General features: G+C 53.5%; 1 protein-coding gene across 1 annotated transcript in view; it reads right to left on the bottom strand.

The window, feature by feature from the left end:
* IGSF21 (immunoglobin superfamily member 21) overlaps positions 1 to 15991 on the bottom strand; it is a 281859-nt gene that overhangs the window by 33475 nt on the left and 232393 nt on the right. Inside the window, exon 4 of the mRNA XM_025278849.3 lies at positions 12990 to 13108. Within this exon, the coding sequence (XP_025134634.1) occupies positions 12990 to 13108 (119 nt within the window). The remainder of the gene's footprint in view (positions 1 to 12989; positions 13109 to 15991) is intronic.

The following is a 15991-nucleotide window of genomic DNA, read 5'->3' on the forward strand; positions in this document are numbered from 1 at the left end:
ACTCTCCTGGGAGGTGAACGCTGTTTCTAGTCAGCTTCTGGATCAGAGGAGCAGTTCTTCAACTAGGGTTACCCAGCCTTCTCCTATTCCCAGTTTGGGCACAGTTGGTAAAGAATCAGCCTGCCAATGCAGGAGAGCAAGAGACGCAGTTTCGATCCCTGGGTCAGGAAGATTTCCCGGATTAGGAAATGTCAACCCACTCCAGTATTCAGGCCTGGATTCCATGGAGAGAGGGGCCTGGCAGGCTACAGTCCATGGGGTCCCAGAGAGCCGGGCACGGCTGAGCACACACGTGCACGCACATGCATTTACTGTCATTCACTCAGGGGCGTGGGGAGGTGGGGGGCAGGGAGAGGGCTTGGAGGACCCCAGGTGTTTGCCTGGAGGCCAGAAGCACCAGAGTCAGGACCCTGGGGGCATCTGGGGAGAGAGGTGGAGGTTTGGGTTCCCACCCTCTTCCCCTCCGCACCCCAGGACACCTCTGCAGCTCTGGCCAGATTCCCAACTCGCCCCCCACCATCTCCTGACAGCAGCCTGTGCTCTCTGGAGCCCGGGCCACTGCAGCGGCCTGGGGCTGGTTCTTGTAATTAGTTCAAGCCCAGCAGGTGGCTCATCCCCTCCGTTTCCAAGACAGAGGAATGAGCTGATCATTTCTCACCCAGCAGGCGGCCTGGACTACGATGGGGGCTGCAGGGATGGCTCCCAGTTTGCCTGCCTGGGGACCCCAGGGGATTCTCAGACCAGACACCTCCCTCCGCTGAATGTCCTGCCCCTGGACCACCGTATGCCCCAGCTGCACACTGGTCTGCAGAGAGCCGCCGGGACCCCACAGCTGGCCTGCCCCACGGGCAGGCTTTGTATCCTACCAACTGCAGCCGCTTTCTGCGGGCAGCCTGCAGAGAGGCAGAGCTGCGCTTCTCCGGCTCTGCTCAGGCCTGGGGAGCAGCAGTGGGTCTCTGAGGGGTGCCGGGTCTGCCCAGGCCCTCACTTCCTCCCATCCTACTTGGAGCTGGAGGCATTCCTCCTGTTCAAGTCAAGAGAGGTTCCCGACACTCCAGTGACTGGCCCTGGGGAGGTGCTCCTGTTTTTAGAGAGGAGCACTGGGCTGGGAATCCAGACTCAAGTTCCAGAATCTGGCCTTACTGTTTCCAAGAATAGCTGCACCCATTTACACAAAGCTAAAACAGAGCGACCGTAGGACCCGGCGATTTCACTCCTGGGCATATATCTGAAAACACCAATTAAAAAAGATACATGTATTCTATGTTTGCTGCTGCTAAGTCGCTTCAGTCGTGTCCAACTCTGTGCAACCCCACAGATGGCAGCCCACCAGGCTCCCCCATCCCTGGGATTCTCCAGGCAAGAACACTGGAGTGGGTTGCCATTTCCTTCTCCAATGCATGAAAGTGAAAAGTGAAAGGGAAGTTGCTCAGTCATGTCCGACTCTTCGTGACCCCATGGACTGCAGCCTACCAGGCTCCTCCGTCCATGGGATTTTCTAGGCAAGAGTACTGGAGTGGGGTGCCATTGCCTTCTCCAACCCAATGTTTATAGCAGCATTATTCACAACAATGCTGAGATATGGCAGCAACCTCAGTGTCCATCAACAGATGAATGGATAAAGTGGATTTGATATGCGGTGGAATACTACCCAGCCATCAAAAAGAATGAAACTTTGCCATTTGCAGCCACATGGATGGACTTGGAGGGTATTATGCTAAACAGCTAAATATGCTAAATACTAGAATAAGTCAGACAAACAAATACTGTGTGATGTAACTTATATGTGGAATCTGAAAAACACAGCAAGCGTGAATATAACAAAAGGAAGCAGACTCATAGCTGTGGAGGAGAAACTAATGCTCACCACTGGGGAGGGGGAAGGGGGAGGGGCAATATAGAAGAGTAGGGGAGTAAGAGGTGCAAATGATTGGGTATAAAATAAGTACAAGGGGTTGGGGAGAGAGAAATTGGGAGTCTGGGGTTAATATACACACACTACAGAAAAGAAAGCGAAAGTCACTCAGTCGTGTCCGACTCTTTGCGACCCCGTGGACTATCAGTCCATGGAATTCTCCAGGCCAGAATACCGGCGTGGGTAGCCTTTCCCTTCTCCAGGGGATTTTCCCAACCCAGGGATCGAAGCCAGGTCTCCTGCATTGCAGGCAGATTCTTTACCAGCTGAGCCACCAGGGAAGCTCAGTATACACATGACTATATATGAAATAGATAACAAGGACCAGTGTAGAGCACAGGGAGCTCTACTCAACATTCTGTAATAACCCAAATGGGAAAACACTTTGAGAAAGAATGGATATATGGATATGTGTAACGGAGTCATTTCGCCGTAGACCTGAACCTAACAACATTGTAAATCAACTGCACTCCAATAGAAAATAAAATATTTTTTTTAAAAAGAAGAAGAAATAAGCTACAAGGATACATCGTACAACAGGGGGAACGGCCAAATTTTTATAATAACTATAAATGGAGTATGACCGTTAAAAAATAAAAGAATCTGGTTTGAAAGCAGAGTTCCAGATCTCTCCGGAAACCCCAGGTTCTGGCCTGGCCTCGTGGAAGTGGGCTCAGCTTCCGCTACCCTCCAGGCAGGCCGGTAACCCTCACCTGCCCCAGGGTGAGTGCCTCCTGTGGGAGAACTCCAGGCAACGGGCACAGGGCGGGGTGCAGGGGTGGGGGAGGCTTCTCGTGGACTTGTGGCCCCAAGTCCACATCAGAGGGCAGCAGGGTCACACTGGAGAGACATGGGATCAGCGGACTCACAGCCAGTCTCCTGCGTGTTCCTTCTACGAGTTTTATCGTTTCAGCTCCCACATTAGATTGATGGTGGATCTCGAGTTGATTTTTGCACGAGACGTGAGGGAATGTCCACCTTTGCTATTTGCGTGCGGCTCTCTGGTTGTTTCAGCTCCGTTTTTTGGAACAGACTCTTCCGTCCCCACAGAACTGTCTTCGCATCCTTGTCGAGAATCAATTGACTACAGATGTGAGGATTTCTTTCTGGACTCGATTATTTCACTCCATTAGAAGAAATTCACCCTGGGGCTGGAGACGGCTATCGGCAGGTTGGGGTGGGAAGGGTGACAGAGGCTGAGCCTACTTCCAGGAGGCCTGGCCGGGAAACCATTGACTCCTGTACTTTAAATGAGTGAATTATATATTATGTGAATTCTATCACAATACAAATCAATTGAAATAAAAAAAACAAGGGGAAAAAAGCACCAGATGTGCTTAATAAAAATTCAGTAAAACATAACTGATGAAAAAGAAAAGCTGTGCAAAGTTCATTCACAGCCTTTCTCTGGGGTGGAAGTCGTGTCCCCTGGCCCCAGGTTTGGAAAAGCTTTTAGTGTGGTTTGGTGCCACTGTGGCCTCGGGGTGCAGAATTCTACCTTTATCTGCCAATCGCACTTGGAAGCCTCTAGAACAGACACAGGGATCCTAAGAGAGAACATTTTATTAATACTTATCAATGCTCTGCCTGCCAGTAGAGTGGAGCGGTTAAGAGTCTGGGATGCACTCACCCCAGGGCTGGCACTGCGGGGCAGGTGGCCTGGGTGAGTGGTACAACCTCTCAGCTTCTTCTCCTGTCAAAAGGGAAGCGGTGGTACCCACCTTCCAGAGCTTTCGTGACTGTTCAGTAAATTAACTTGTGAAAAGCTCGGCACAGTGCCTGGCAGGTGAGCAAGCGCACCGTGAACACTCACTCACGGGGCTAGGAGCCCAGAGTGTGGGCTTTGAAATCAGACAAGTGAAGCTGTTCTTCCCCCTCCTGGCTCAGCTACTGTTGTGGGTTTAATTGTGTCTCCCCCACAAAAGATAAGGCTTCCCTGGTGACTCAGACAGTAAAGAGTCCTCCTGAAATGCAAGAGACCCTGGTTAGATCCCTGGGTCAGGACGATCCCCTGGAGAAGAGAACAACCCACTCCAGTATTTTTGCCTAGTGAGTTCCATGGACAGAGGAATCTGGCAGGCTCTACTCCATGGGGTCAGAAAGAGCTGGACACAACGAGCAACCAACACTTTCACCTGTTCACAAAAGGTGCTGTAGTCCTTACTGCCCGGGACTTGCGAAGGGGACCTTATTGCAAAGTAGGATCTTTGCAGATGTAACCAAGTTAAAACGAGGTCACGATAGATGAGGGTGGTTCTTCATACAACACCGTGTGTCCTTATAAGACGAGGGAAGTTGGGACCCAGAGACACAGATGTGCAGAGGGAAGACGCCAGGTGAGGATGGAGGCAGACACCGGAGCGACGCGTTCACAAGCCAAGGAAGCTGAGAATTGCTGGCAGCCAGCAGCAGCTGGAAGAGGCACGCGAGGACTCTTCCCTGGAGCTGTCAGACGGAGCACAGCCCTGCCTACACCTTGACCTTGGACTTCTCGCCTCCAGAACTGCGAGAGGATACATTTTTGCTCTTTGAAGCCACCCAGGTCAGGATCATATGTTACCGGCAGCCCTGGGGACTCAGCAAGGTCCCCACATTGCTTCTGCATCTGTGCCATGAACTGCCTCCCTCCACGAGCTGTGTCTTCATTACCTAGAACTATGCTTGGCACCCGGGAGATGCTGAGTAAGCAAGTGGTTGTAGAATTGGTCGCATGAAAGCATGAAGTCCACACGGCTCAGGCCTCACCTACTCGGAGGGTCATCTCCTCAGCTTCTCAGAGAGACCTTGCTGTTCACTCTGTTTACAACAGCCCCGCTTCCCTCTGCTTTGCTTGACTGCCTTCTCACACATTGCAATCCTGGCTGTCTACTTGCTCGTGTCTGCTTCCCTCCCTGCACTGTCTGTTCCAGGAGGACTTGGAATTTTGTCTGTCCAACTGCCAAAGCGCAGTTCCCATACATCCGATAACGCCTGGAATATACCCGGTGTCAATAAATATTTAGTAAATAAATGAATGAATGAAAAATTGACATTTAAAATGTCTATCTGTATGGACAGCCAAATCACCTTCTAATATACCAGGACTGGAAAAGGTCAGTTTTCATTCCAATCCCAAAGAAAGGCAATGCCAAAGAATGCTCAAACTACCACACAGTTGCACTCATCTCACATGCTAGCAAAGTAATGCTCAAAATTCTCTAAGCCAGGCTTTAGCAATACGTGAACAGTGAACTTCCAGATGTTCAAGCTGGATTTAGAAAAGGCAGAGGAACCAGAGATCATATTGCCAACATCCACTGGATCATCAAAAAAGCAAGAGAGTTCCAGAAAAACATCTATTTCTGCTTTGTTGACTATGCCAAAGCCTTTGACTGTGTGGATCACAACAAAGTGTGGAAAATTCTGAAAGAGATGATCTTTGAAAGAGAAACCTATATGCAGGTCAGGAAGCAACAGTTAGAACTGGACATGGAACAACAGACTGGTTCCAAATAGGGAAAGGAGTATGTCAAGGCTGTATATTGTCACCCTGCTTATTTAACTTATATGGAGAGTACATCATGAGAAACGCTGGGCTGAATGAAGCACAAGCTGGAATCAAGATTGCCGGGAGAAATATCAATCACCTCAGATATGCAGATGACACCACCCTTATTGCAGAAAGCGAAGAAGAACTAAAGGGCCTCTTGATGAAAGAGAAAGAGGAGAGTGAAGAGATTGGCTTAAAACTCAACATTCAGAAAACGAAGATCATGGCATCTGGTCCCATCACTTCATGGCAAATAGATGGGGAAAGAGTGGAAACAGTGACAGACTTTAAATTTCTTGGGCTCCAAAATCACTGCAGATGGTGATTGCAGCTTATGAAATTGAAAGATGCTTACTCCTTAGAAGAAAAGCTATGACCAACCTAGATAGCATATTAAAAAGCAGAGACATTACTTTGCCAACAAAGGTCCATCTCATCAAAGCTATGGTTTTTCCAGTAGTCCTGTATGGATGCGAGTTGGACTGTGAAGAAAGCTGAGCACCGAAAAATTGATGCTTTTAAACTGTGGTGTTGGAGAAGACTCTTGAGAGTCCCTTGGACTGCAAGGAGATCCAACCAGTCCATCCTTAAGGAATCAGTCCTGAATATTCATTGAAAGGACTGATGTTGAAGCTGAAACTCCAATACTTTGTCCACCTGATGTGAAGAGCTGACTCATTAGAAAAGACCCTGATGCTGGAAATGATTGAAGGCAGGAGAAGGGGACAACAGAGGATGAGACGGTTGGATGGCATCACCGACTCAATGGACATGAGTTTGGGTAAACTCCGGGAGATGATGATGAACAGGGAGGCCTGGCGTGTTGCAGTCCGTGGGATCGCAGAGTCGGACATGACTGAGCAACTGAACTGAACTGAACTGAGTATATCTGAACAAAAGAAGACATTCTGGCATTGTGTTTACCAGACAGGAAGTTCAGGACTGGACTGTCCATGTCACACGTGGACACTGACCTGGATTTGGACCCAGGTCAGCTGGACTCCAAGTCCAGTGCTCCGTTCAGAGGGCCTGAGTAGTGAGGGGGCCCTGGGTAGTAGTGGATGGGAGAATGGCTTCAGGGGCTTGGGTGCAGGAATGGAGAAGCGGGCAGGGTGGGGGGCACTGATGGACGTGCTCTTCCCTGCCCGCTACTCCTGCAGGCCCCTGAACGAACGAGAGCCCCACTGGGTTCTGAATGCGAGGTGCTCCCAGCTGGGGGGCAGGCCCCGCAGGGTCCCCGCTCTTCGTTCTGCACTCCCTCCCCCCTCACTCCCTGTGCTCGCTTGGCACTTTTATCACCAACAGTCTTTGTGCCAAGGTCGGCAGCTCAGAGAAGCTGTTAGGAACCTCAGCTGTGGTCTTGGGCGGACCTGTGGGGGGTCCTCAGCTCTGGCACTCATGTGGATGAGCCCCTTAGCCTCCCAGAGCCTCCTTTTCCTCATCTGTAGAATGGGGATGACAACACGTGCTCTGAGAGGCGCTCGTGAGAGTCACGCGATGAACTGTAGCTTCAATACTCAGGGCACAGGGAAGGGCGCAAAGGGCTCGCCTGCTGGGGGCCTTGATTCCTGGCTCTGGGTTCGAGGCCCCTCGGAGGAAGCTCTGCCCGGGGAGGGCGGCCCAGAAGCCCTGTGCCTCGGTCTTGCGGCAGAACCAGAAGAACAGCCTCTTCTGCTTCGGCGGGTGGGGGTGTCTGAGCCCTTCAACATTTAATTGATTGTAACATCCCAGGCTGAACACGCTCCCCTGCATGACCCACACCCCCAAGAAGAGCCTTGGCGAGCCTTCCGTGACTGTGTATAATGCGTTCCCGGGGCCCAGCACGCAACTCTCAAATTGGCTTACAATTTATCTGCGGCACGGATAAAAACATTTTAATGACTGTGTGCGGTGCGATCCCTCGGTGTCGCCCACGGGGCTCCCAAATGTCTTTCCCCGCCACAGAGTGGGGGTGTTATAGGCGTGAAATTACAGCCGCGCGTGCATTTTGATCTCCACCCTGAGGCCTCTGGAAACAGCGCGTTAGAATGCTCCAGACGGATGCCGTCTTGGTGGTGGCAGACCAGGACGCCCGCCTCTCCCGTGGACCCACTCTGGGCTTGTGAGGCTCGTGCGGGCGGGGGTGGACGCTGCTCAGCGCCTCGGTGCCCCGCCCACGGTCCCCCAAATGGGGCAGGAGCTGTCTTGCCCTGCTGTTGGCTGCCACGGCCCTTAGGGTCCCTGGTGGCTGAAAGGAGACCCCAGCTTCCAATGACCTCCACTTGCTCGGAGGTCACTGTGTCCATGCGTGTGACAGAATGGGATCTTTCTACATCGTGCCACGGACAGGTCAAAACAGTGAGTTGGCTTTAATTTCTGAAAGCTGCCTGTTGAAAGAAGAGAGTCGTGGGGGAGGAGGAGGACACAAAATTTAAACCTTTCTAACTGTGCCTGATTTTTAACTGACATGAACACTATTTATGGTGACAGATACTATTTTTATGTATTTATGTATTTACGCATATTGAAGTATAGTCGATTTACTCTGAGAGAGTCCGGGGGGGCTCCCTTGGACTTGAGGCGTCTAATTCTCATTTCCTCTGCAGGAGCCCCAGAGAAGGAAATGGCAATCCAGTCCAGGATTGTTGCCTGGAGAATTTCACGGACAGAGGAGCCTGCTGGGCTACAGTCCATGGGATTGCAAACAGTCTGACAGACTGAGCGACTAACACACACACACACACACACACTGTTTTTCAAGAAATTATCATTATTATTGGCCACACTGCACAGTTTCTGGATCTTAGTTCCTCAACTCGGGACTGAGCCCAGGCCTTTGCAGTGAAAGTACAGAGGCCTAACCTTTGAACCGAACCAAGGAATGATTTGATTTACAAATCATTGTGTTGTGTTAATTTCTGGGGTACGGCGAAGTGCATCAGTTACACACATACATACACCCACTCTTGTGGATACACATATACGTACGTGTATATATGGATGCATATATACATACTCTATTGCATGCTCTTTCCCATTATGGTTTATTGCAAGATACTGAATGTAGCTCCTTGTGCTCTGCAGTAGGAGGGCTGTTGTGTCTCTTTTATGTATAGTAGTTGGCAGAGAGGTACTGTTTATGGAACACTCAGACTGTGTCGGGGCTCAGAACCTTCTATACTGTGGATTATGTCATTGAATCCTCACAGTCTTGGCCGAGCAAGCTACTTGCTTCTCTGCACCTGGGTCCACGCAGCGTGCATAGTGCAGGCTCTGACTCGTGGTCTGATGCGGCCGCTGGGTCACAGGAGATGATACGCAGGAAACAGCCCTATACTCGGTGCCTCGGTCTCTCGCCGCCTTTCCATCACCAGTCTGGACCTTGGTGAGCCTCAGAAGCCAAGCTGCTCTGGGGCTGGGGCAGCCACCAGAGGGATCTCTCCTCTGTCTGAGCCTCAGTCGTCTCATCTGGGAACTGGGGATACCAGCAACCCTGCCCCTCAGGGACTGTTGTGAGAATCAGGCAAAAGGCTCCGCTGGAAGTACCGTGGAATTGGGACAAGCTGGTCAGGGTGAGGTGTGGCTTCCTTTTCAAGGCTGGGAAGTGTCCTGGCTCCTCCCAGGACGGGCAGACCCACAGGAGGATGGATAGACAGGGTGGGCCACCCTGACTCCCAGGACCTGGACCCCCTTTCCAAGGACCACGGTGTACAAAGCTGTGAGCATTCACTTCTCAGACTGGCTTAAGGCTGTTTGGAATAAGAAATAGTGGACGAGACTTCTCTGTGCCAGGGCTAAAACCAGGGGCCAGGAGGAGGCAGCCACATCCGTGCCTGAGAGCAGGCAGGCCAAGATGGTGTGCATAAAGACAGTGAAATCAGACCTACTGAGCCTCCTGGCCACCTCAGGCTGGGCTAGGTGTTTGCAAACCTTTTCTGATTTAAACCTCACAATCACCCTAGGAAGGAGGCATCCTCACCCCCATTTTACAGATGGAGAGACTGAGGCCCAGGGAGGCAAATGAATCCGAGGTCACCTGGTGGATCTGGGATTCAGATCCAAACCCACGTGTCCTTATCTTGTATGTGGAAGGGATGGGGCATTCTCCCGTGTCTGGGGGGAGGTGAGAGTCAGAAGGAGGAAGGAGAAATATATTTGCCTATAAATAAGAGTAGCTGCTGATACATGTAGAGATAATGATACCAACAGAGATATTACAGAATGAGTATTTTTGGAAGACTTAGAGGTTTAGGCCAGCAGTTCTAGAATGTGGTCCTGGCACCGACATCATCGGGGAACCTGTAAGAAATGCAGATTCCCAGGCCCTACCCAGATCTGCTGAATCAGGGGCTGTATCTTCATAAGCCCTCCAGGTGCTTCTGACGCTCATTCAAGTTTGAGAACCGTTAGTTTAGACTGTGGGCTTTGGCCTCAGATGGCTGTTACAACCCTAGATAAATCATTTCCCCTCCCTAAGCCTCCGTCTCCTCTTATAACAGGGGTCACAACATCTCCCGGCTCCCAGAGCTGTCCCTAGGATTCCGTAAGAAAACGTGCATGAAGCCAGAGGGTCACCCACCATCAGGCACATGCCAGGGTGGGACAGGGTATCCAGGCCTGTGGGCACTGCGAGCACTGGTGAGCCTGACCCGTCGGGGGTAACGGAGCTGGAGAGACTGGTGACAAGCACGGTGGTTTAGGACAGTCAGAGGACGGACTGAGATGGGGGAGGCGGCTATTCTAGGGCAGCCCCTCCTGGGATGCCCTGAACGTCCAGGGGTCAGAGCCTTCCTGGGGCACTGGGGTGGGGAGGGTGGCATCTCTTGCCTGCCCCTCTCTGGTCCCTCCTGGTAGCTCAGCCTCCTGCTCGGTAACTGGGGTCCCACGAGCTGTCTGCCCATCCCTGCTTTGACCACCACCTGCCCTGGGAGGGGCTCAGAGGCACAGAGCCCCCGTCCCCAGAGCCTGCTGGGAGCACACCGCCGGGCCAGCTGGGCACCCCGGGCTGGGCCCTGAGACCTCTGCCTGCAAGGGAGCTGGCGCAGGAGGCGTAGGGCTACCTCCCTCCACTTCCTCACTGTGTGAAGAAGGGCACCAGGCCCACGGGGGCAGGAACCGGCTCAGGATCCCTCGGTGAGCTGGTGAGACCATGTGCCTCCTGGACCGTCTACCCTGCCTCAGCCGGACCGTCTACACTGCCTCCATCTGTCTACACTACCTCCATCTGTCTACACTGCCTCAGCCGGACCATCTACCCTGCCTCCATCTGTCTCACTGCCTCAGCCAGACTGTCTACACCGCCTCAGCTGGACCGTCTACACTGCCTCCATCTGTCTACACCGCCTCAGCTGGACCATCTACACTACCTCCATCTGTGCAACCCAGCTGGCCTGGGAGTCAAGAGGCCTGGGTTCCGACCCCAGCACGAAGTAGCCTGATCTCACAGGAAGGCTTCGTGGTCCTTGCTGTGTGCCCTCAAGCAAGTTGCTAGCTCTCTCGTGCCTATCCATATCTGTGTCTGCAAAATAGGGGTAATGCGTCCCTCCCCTCGGGTTGGCTGGGGGGTCTAATGACACATGGTCTGGAAAGCACATAAGCGCGTGGCCTCCAGGAGCCCCCTTTCTAAACCAGCCACCGCTCCGCTTGTACTGACTCTTGACCCCGTGACCCCGCGTGACTTTCTGCTCAACGTTCATCACCATCCACAGTCGTCTCGTAAGCGTCCCCTGTGGCGCGGTGGTAAAGAATACGCCTGCAGCGCAGGAGACGCACGTTTGGTCCCTGGGTCGGGAGGTCGGGAAACTCCTCAGGAGAAGGAAATGACAACCCACTCTGGTATTCTAGCCTGGGAAATCCCACGGACAGAGGGGCCTGGTGGCTACAGTCCAGGGGGTTTAAAGGGTCAGACACTGAGCGACTGAGAGTGAGCCCACAGTCATCTCACTTACCTGTCTACGCTCATGTTTTAGACTTGTCTTATGCAGCGACTTAGCGACTAAACCACAGCATGCACAGATTCACATTCCCCAAGGACAGAGATGCTTCCTGCCGAAAGCGTGTGGCCACTGCCTGGCACATAGTAGGTTCCCAACAAATATCTGATGAGTAAACAATTGAGAATATGGCCCTCGTCAGACTGGGAGCCCCTCGATCGGACAAAGAGTTTCATTCCTCACTGGCTTCCTTGATGTGACCAGCTCGGGGCCAGACGCTGAGAACATTTCTTATTGAAGTACACAGGAGCTGTTCCGTGGGTGGGTGACTGCAAAAGGGGAGATTTCCCTGGCGTAGCCCCTCCCGGCACGGCCCGACCCCCGGAAGCCAGAATACAGAGTCTGCCGCTCTGCGGGGTTTGGCATCCCTCTGGAGGTCAGGCCTTTGGAGGTTTTCCGTTTCCCCAGAAGCAGTCACCTTCCACGGGGCCTCTGGGCTTTCACTGCTGGCCCGAGTACAGCAAGCTTTGTTTCCCTGATATATATCATTGGATAAGGAAAGCAGGGAACACACAGTCTGGAGTCGAGACCACATGCCTAGAATCCTGGCCGCAGGGCTGACCCAGAACTCAAGAGTGCGCCTGGCAAGACCACCAGTGCCCGCAGGGGCTTCTGAGACCACTTGGGAGAAGGCTGTGTTTTACAACCTGGGAAACCGAGGCTGGGTATGGGGGCACACCCACCAGAGACAGGCACTGGTATGCTTGTCCCCATTTTACAGATGGAGAGATGGAGGCACAGACGCAGGGTGGAGACCCAGGAACGCCGACGTCCAGTCTAGCACGCTTTCTAACTTGCCCTCCGACGTGTCTGTGCTCTGGAAAAGGCCTCGGGAAGCGCACGGAGGGGACATTCTCTCTGCAGTGTGTGTGCAGCCTCGCTGAGGTGCGGTCTCAACCCCCTCCCGTGCCCCGGAGGCTCCTGGAGTCTCACCCCGCTGGGGAGGGTCCACCCCCCACCGCACTTTGCCCACAGGGTTTCCAGGAACATGGCTCCTGGCTTCCACCTGGAAAAGGTGTCCACGCAGCTCAGCATCTCCTCTCTGTGACCTCAGCAGGTCACAGAGCCTGGAGCTGGGAAGTCCATGAATGTCCCACTTGGCCTGCATCTCACTCCCATCTTACAGAAGGGAAACTGAGGCCCAGAGGCCGCTGCAGGCTGCTGCCCCCCGGGAAATCCCAGAGCCCTTTCAGGTCCTCTTTCATCCTAATCAATGTATCAGAGCCTCTTCAAAGCGCCGAGTCCAGGTACATGGGTGGTCTCCTGGTAGAATTCTCGCCCGCCAAAGTGCGAGTCCACGGGCTCCAGGGATGAGGCTGAGCCCCGCCTCCCTAAGGCCCGGGTGTCGGTGCTGGAAGGAGAAGGGGTTCCTGAGAGGCTACAGGTCATGCCTGGGCACGGCCGGCCTCCTGCCCTCAAGGGCAAGCCAAGGTGAGAAGAGGGTCTCCTGCCAGTACGACGGGCGTCTGGGCAGGTGGTTCCCGGGCCAGCCCCTCCGTGTGCCTGGGTACACATGCACTCAGGCACACGTGCACACGCACGGCGACACCAGGGCCCACAGCCCCGCACTCACCCATGACGTTCAGGAAGATGTTGCCTGAAGCCAGGACCACCTTCTCCCTCGTGGCGCGGTCGTAGATGCCCACGTGGCACTCGTAGGGGCCGTTATCAGAGACGCGGACCTCGGGCAGCCTGCGGGCGGCACAGAGGAGCAGAATGGAGACCCATCTTCTGGGGCCGGAAGTCACAGCACCGAGAAGACCAACCCCCAAAGCCCCACCGTCCAGCGTTCTCTCAGCAACGCTCCCGGACCCACCAGCGCACACCCGCGTGCCGTGCTGGGAGCGGGAGCGACTTCACGGAACATTGATGGCACCCAGGCCCTGTGCCCTAGGCTCTGGAGGGTGAAGGGGTGGCCTGCAGTGAAGATTACATGTGACGATGTGACCTCAAGACCTCTGGAAGCAGGAACACCGCATTGAGATGGTCGAGGGACCGCTGCCTGTGGTTCCTGGATGCTGTGATGCCTGTTGGGAAGAGGGGGCTTCTGGCAAGTGAGATCTGGACACTTGGAAGGGGAGGAGCTTTGACCTGGAGCTCAGAGGCCATGCAGCTGCGACGGGGAAACCCGTGCATCCTTGAACGAGTTCCAGCCTTCTCTGGGCTTCATGGAGCACCCAACAAGGGGCCTGTTCTGGCCACGACAGAAGGAAGGTCTCTGTGCTCACGTCTTGGGGTTTCTCACGCAGCCGCAGAAAGCTCCAAGAAGAAGCTGATGCTCAGGGAACCCCAGGAAGTGCCAAGCACAGGGCCCTACCCATGATGCTGGCCCTGTGGTCCTACCAGAGGCCTGGCGGGGGGAGAGGGTGGTGGCTAAGGGTGGGCGGAGGCTCCGAGGCCCGCACGCCTGTCCCAGCCCTGCTGGTGCCAAGGCGAGTCCTTCAGTCCGCCTTCACACCCAGCCCCGCACCAGCTCAGGTCTCTCTCGGCTCAGCCAGCCTCTCTTACACCTGCTGCTTCCGAGGCCACGCCTTTCCCCTCTCTCTTCAGCTGTCCCCACCCCCACCTTTGTCTTCCAGCCCCTTGGCCTGTGACTCACAGTCCCCCACCCACACCTCCGTGCCCCCCCACACACACGCGCGCACGCACACACACACACCCTCCTGGGCTCCCAGCCTCTCCCCATCCAGGGGTCTCACGAAGGAAGCCAACCCATCTAACCATGGCTCCTTGCTGCCCACCGCCCAGCTCACGTTAGCGAAAGCAAACATCTTCATTTCCACAGAATGCACAGAGGCTGAAACCTGGTCTACCGACTTGTCACGAAAGGACTTCAAGAATGGGGAGCTTTTCATCAGGGAAGCTTGGTGGGGAAGATGCTGTCTCCCGTCTCGAAGGAAAAGAGCATGGTGACAGCAGAAACAGCGGGGAACTCTTTTCCTCCGGGAACTATTTTCTTTGTTTGCAACTCAGCTAGCCTGGAAAAAAATAAAAAGCCTCTCTACCGGGCAGGGTTGGCAGTGACAGTCACCCAGAGTGGTGTGTTTAGGTGACGCTTATAGCTGCCTCTTACAGAGGCCACTTGAGGCGTAGGTGACGGTGCGCAGGTGACATCTCTGTGAAGGCGCAGGCTCCAGGGGCACACGGAGCTGGCAGCTACCCAAGCGGTGTAAGAAAATAATAAGGACCCGGTTGGCACACGGGTGGAAGCGCACAGGCAACGGCCACATGGGTGAGCTGGGCAGCAGGCCTGTTGCTGTGGCAGGGGCACGGGCGGCGTGCTTGGGCAGCCACGGCGCTCGTGTTCAGGTGGCACGCGCAGGTCATAACGCAGAGCGCACTGGGGACATCTGGCCTGGGGAGCTGCTTGCCTGGGGACCATTTCTACATCCTTGGATGCTCCTTCTGCTGAGTCCCCTAGCTCCGTGAGCAGTCCTGCCTTCCACCAGGGATCCAAGTGATACTCCAGGTGCCATCCTTGGTATCTCCTGTTTCTCTGCTCCCCCAAACACAGTCAGTGACCAAGTCCTGAATGTTCTACCTCTTCAGTTCCATTCAGTTCAGTTCAGTTCAGTCGCTCAGTTGTGTCCGACTCTTTGTGACCCCATGAATCACAGCACGCCAGGCCTCCCTGTCCATCACCAACTCCCGGAGTTCACTCAGACGCACGTCCATCGAGTCAGTGATGCCATCCAGCCATCTCATCCTCTGTCGTCCCCTTCTCCTCTTGCCCCCAATCCCTCCCAGCATCAGGGTCTTTTCCAATGAGTCAACTCTTTGCATGAGGTGGCCAAAGTACTGGAGTTTCAGCTTTAGCATTATTCCTTCCAAAGAAATCCCAGGGCTGATCTCCTTCAGAATGGACTGGTTGGATCTCCTTGCAGTCCAAGGGACTCTCAAGAGTCTTCTCCAACACCACAGTTCAAAAGCATCAATTCTTCAGTGCTCAGCTTTCTTCACAGTCCAACTCTCACATCCATACATGACCACAGGAAAAACCATAGCCTTGACTAGACGGACCTTTGTTGGCAAAGTAATGCCTCTGCTTTTTAATATGCTATCTAGGTTGCTCATAACTTTCCTTCCAAGGAGTAAGTGTCTTTTAATTTCATGGCTGCAATCACCATCTGCAGTGATTTTGGAGCCCAAGAAAATTAAAGTCTGACACTGTTTCCACTGTTTCCCCATCTATTTCCCATGAAGTGATGGGACCAGATGCCACGATCTTAGTTTTCTGAATGTTGAGCTTTAAGCCAATTTTTTCACTCTTTCACTTTCATCAAGAGGCTTTTGAGTTCCTCTTCACTTTCTGCCATAAGGGTGGTGTCATCTGCATATCTGAGGTTATTGATATTTCTCCCGGCAATCTTGATCCTTGCTTGCACTTCTTCCAGCCCAGCGTTTCTCATGATGTACTCTGCATAGAAGTTAAATAAGCAGGGTGACAATATACAGCCTTGATGTACTCCTTTTCCTATTTGGAACCAGTCTGTTGTTCCATGTCCAGTTCTAACTGTTGCTTCCTGACCTGCATACAGATTTCTCGAGAGGCAGGTCAGGTGGTTCTACCTCTTA

This window comes from Bubalus bubalis, chromosome 2 (assembly GCF_019923935.1).
Source record: "Bubalus bubalis isolate 160015118507 breed Murrah chromosome 2, NDDB_SH_1, whole genome shotgun sequence".
In the NCBI taxonomy this organism is placed as follows: Eukaryota; Metazoa; Chordata; class Mammalia; order Artiodactyla; family Bovidae; genus Bubalus; species Bubalus bubalis.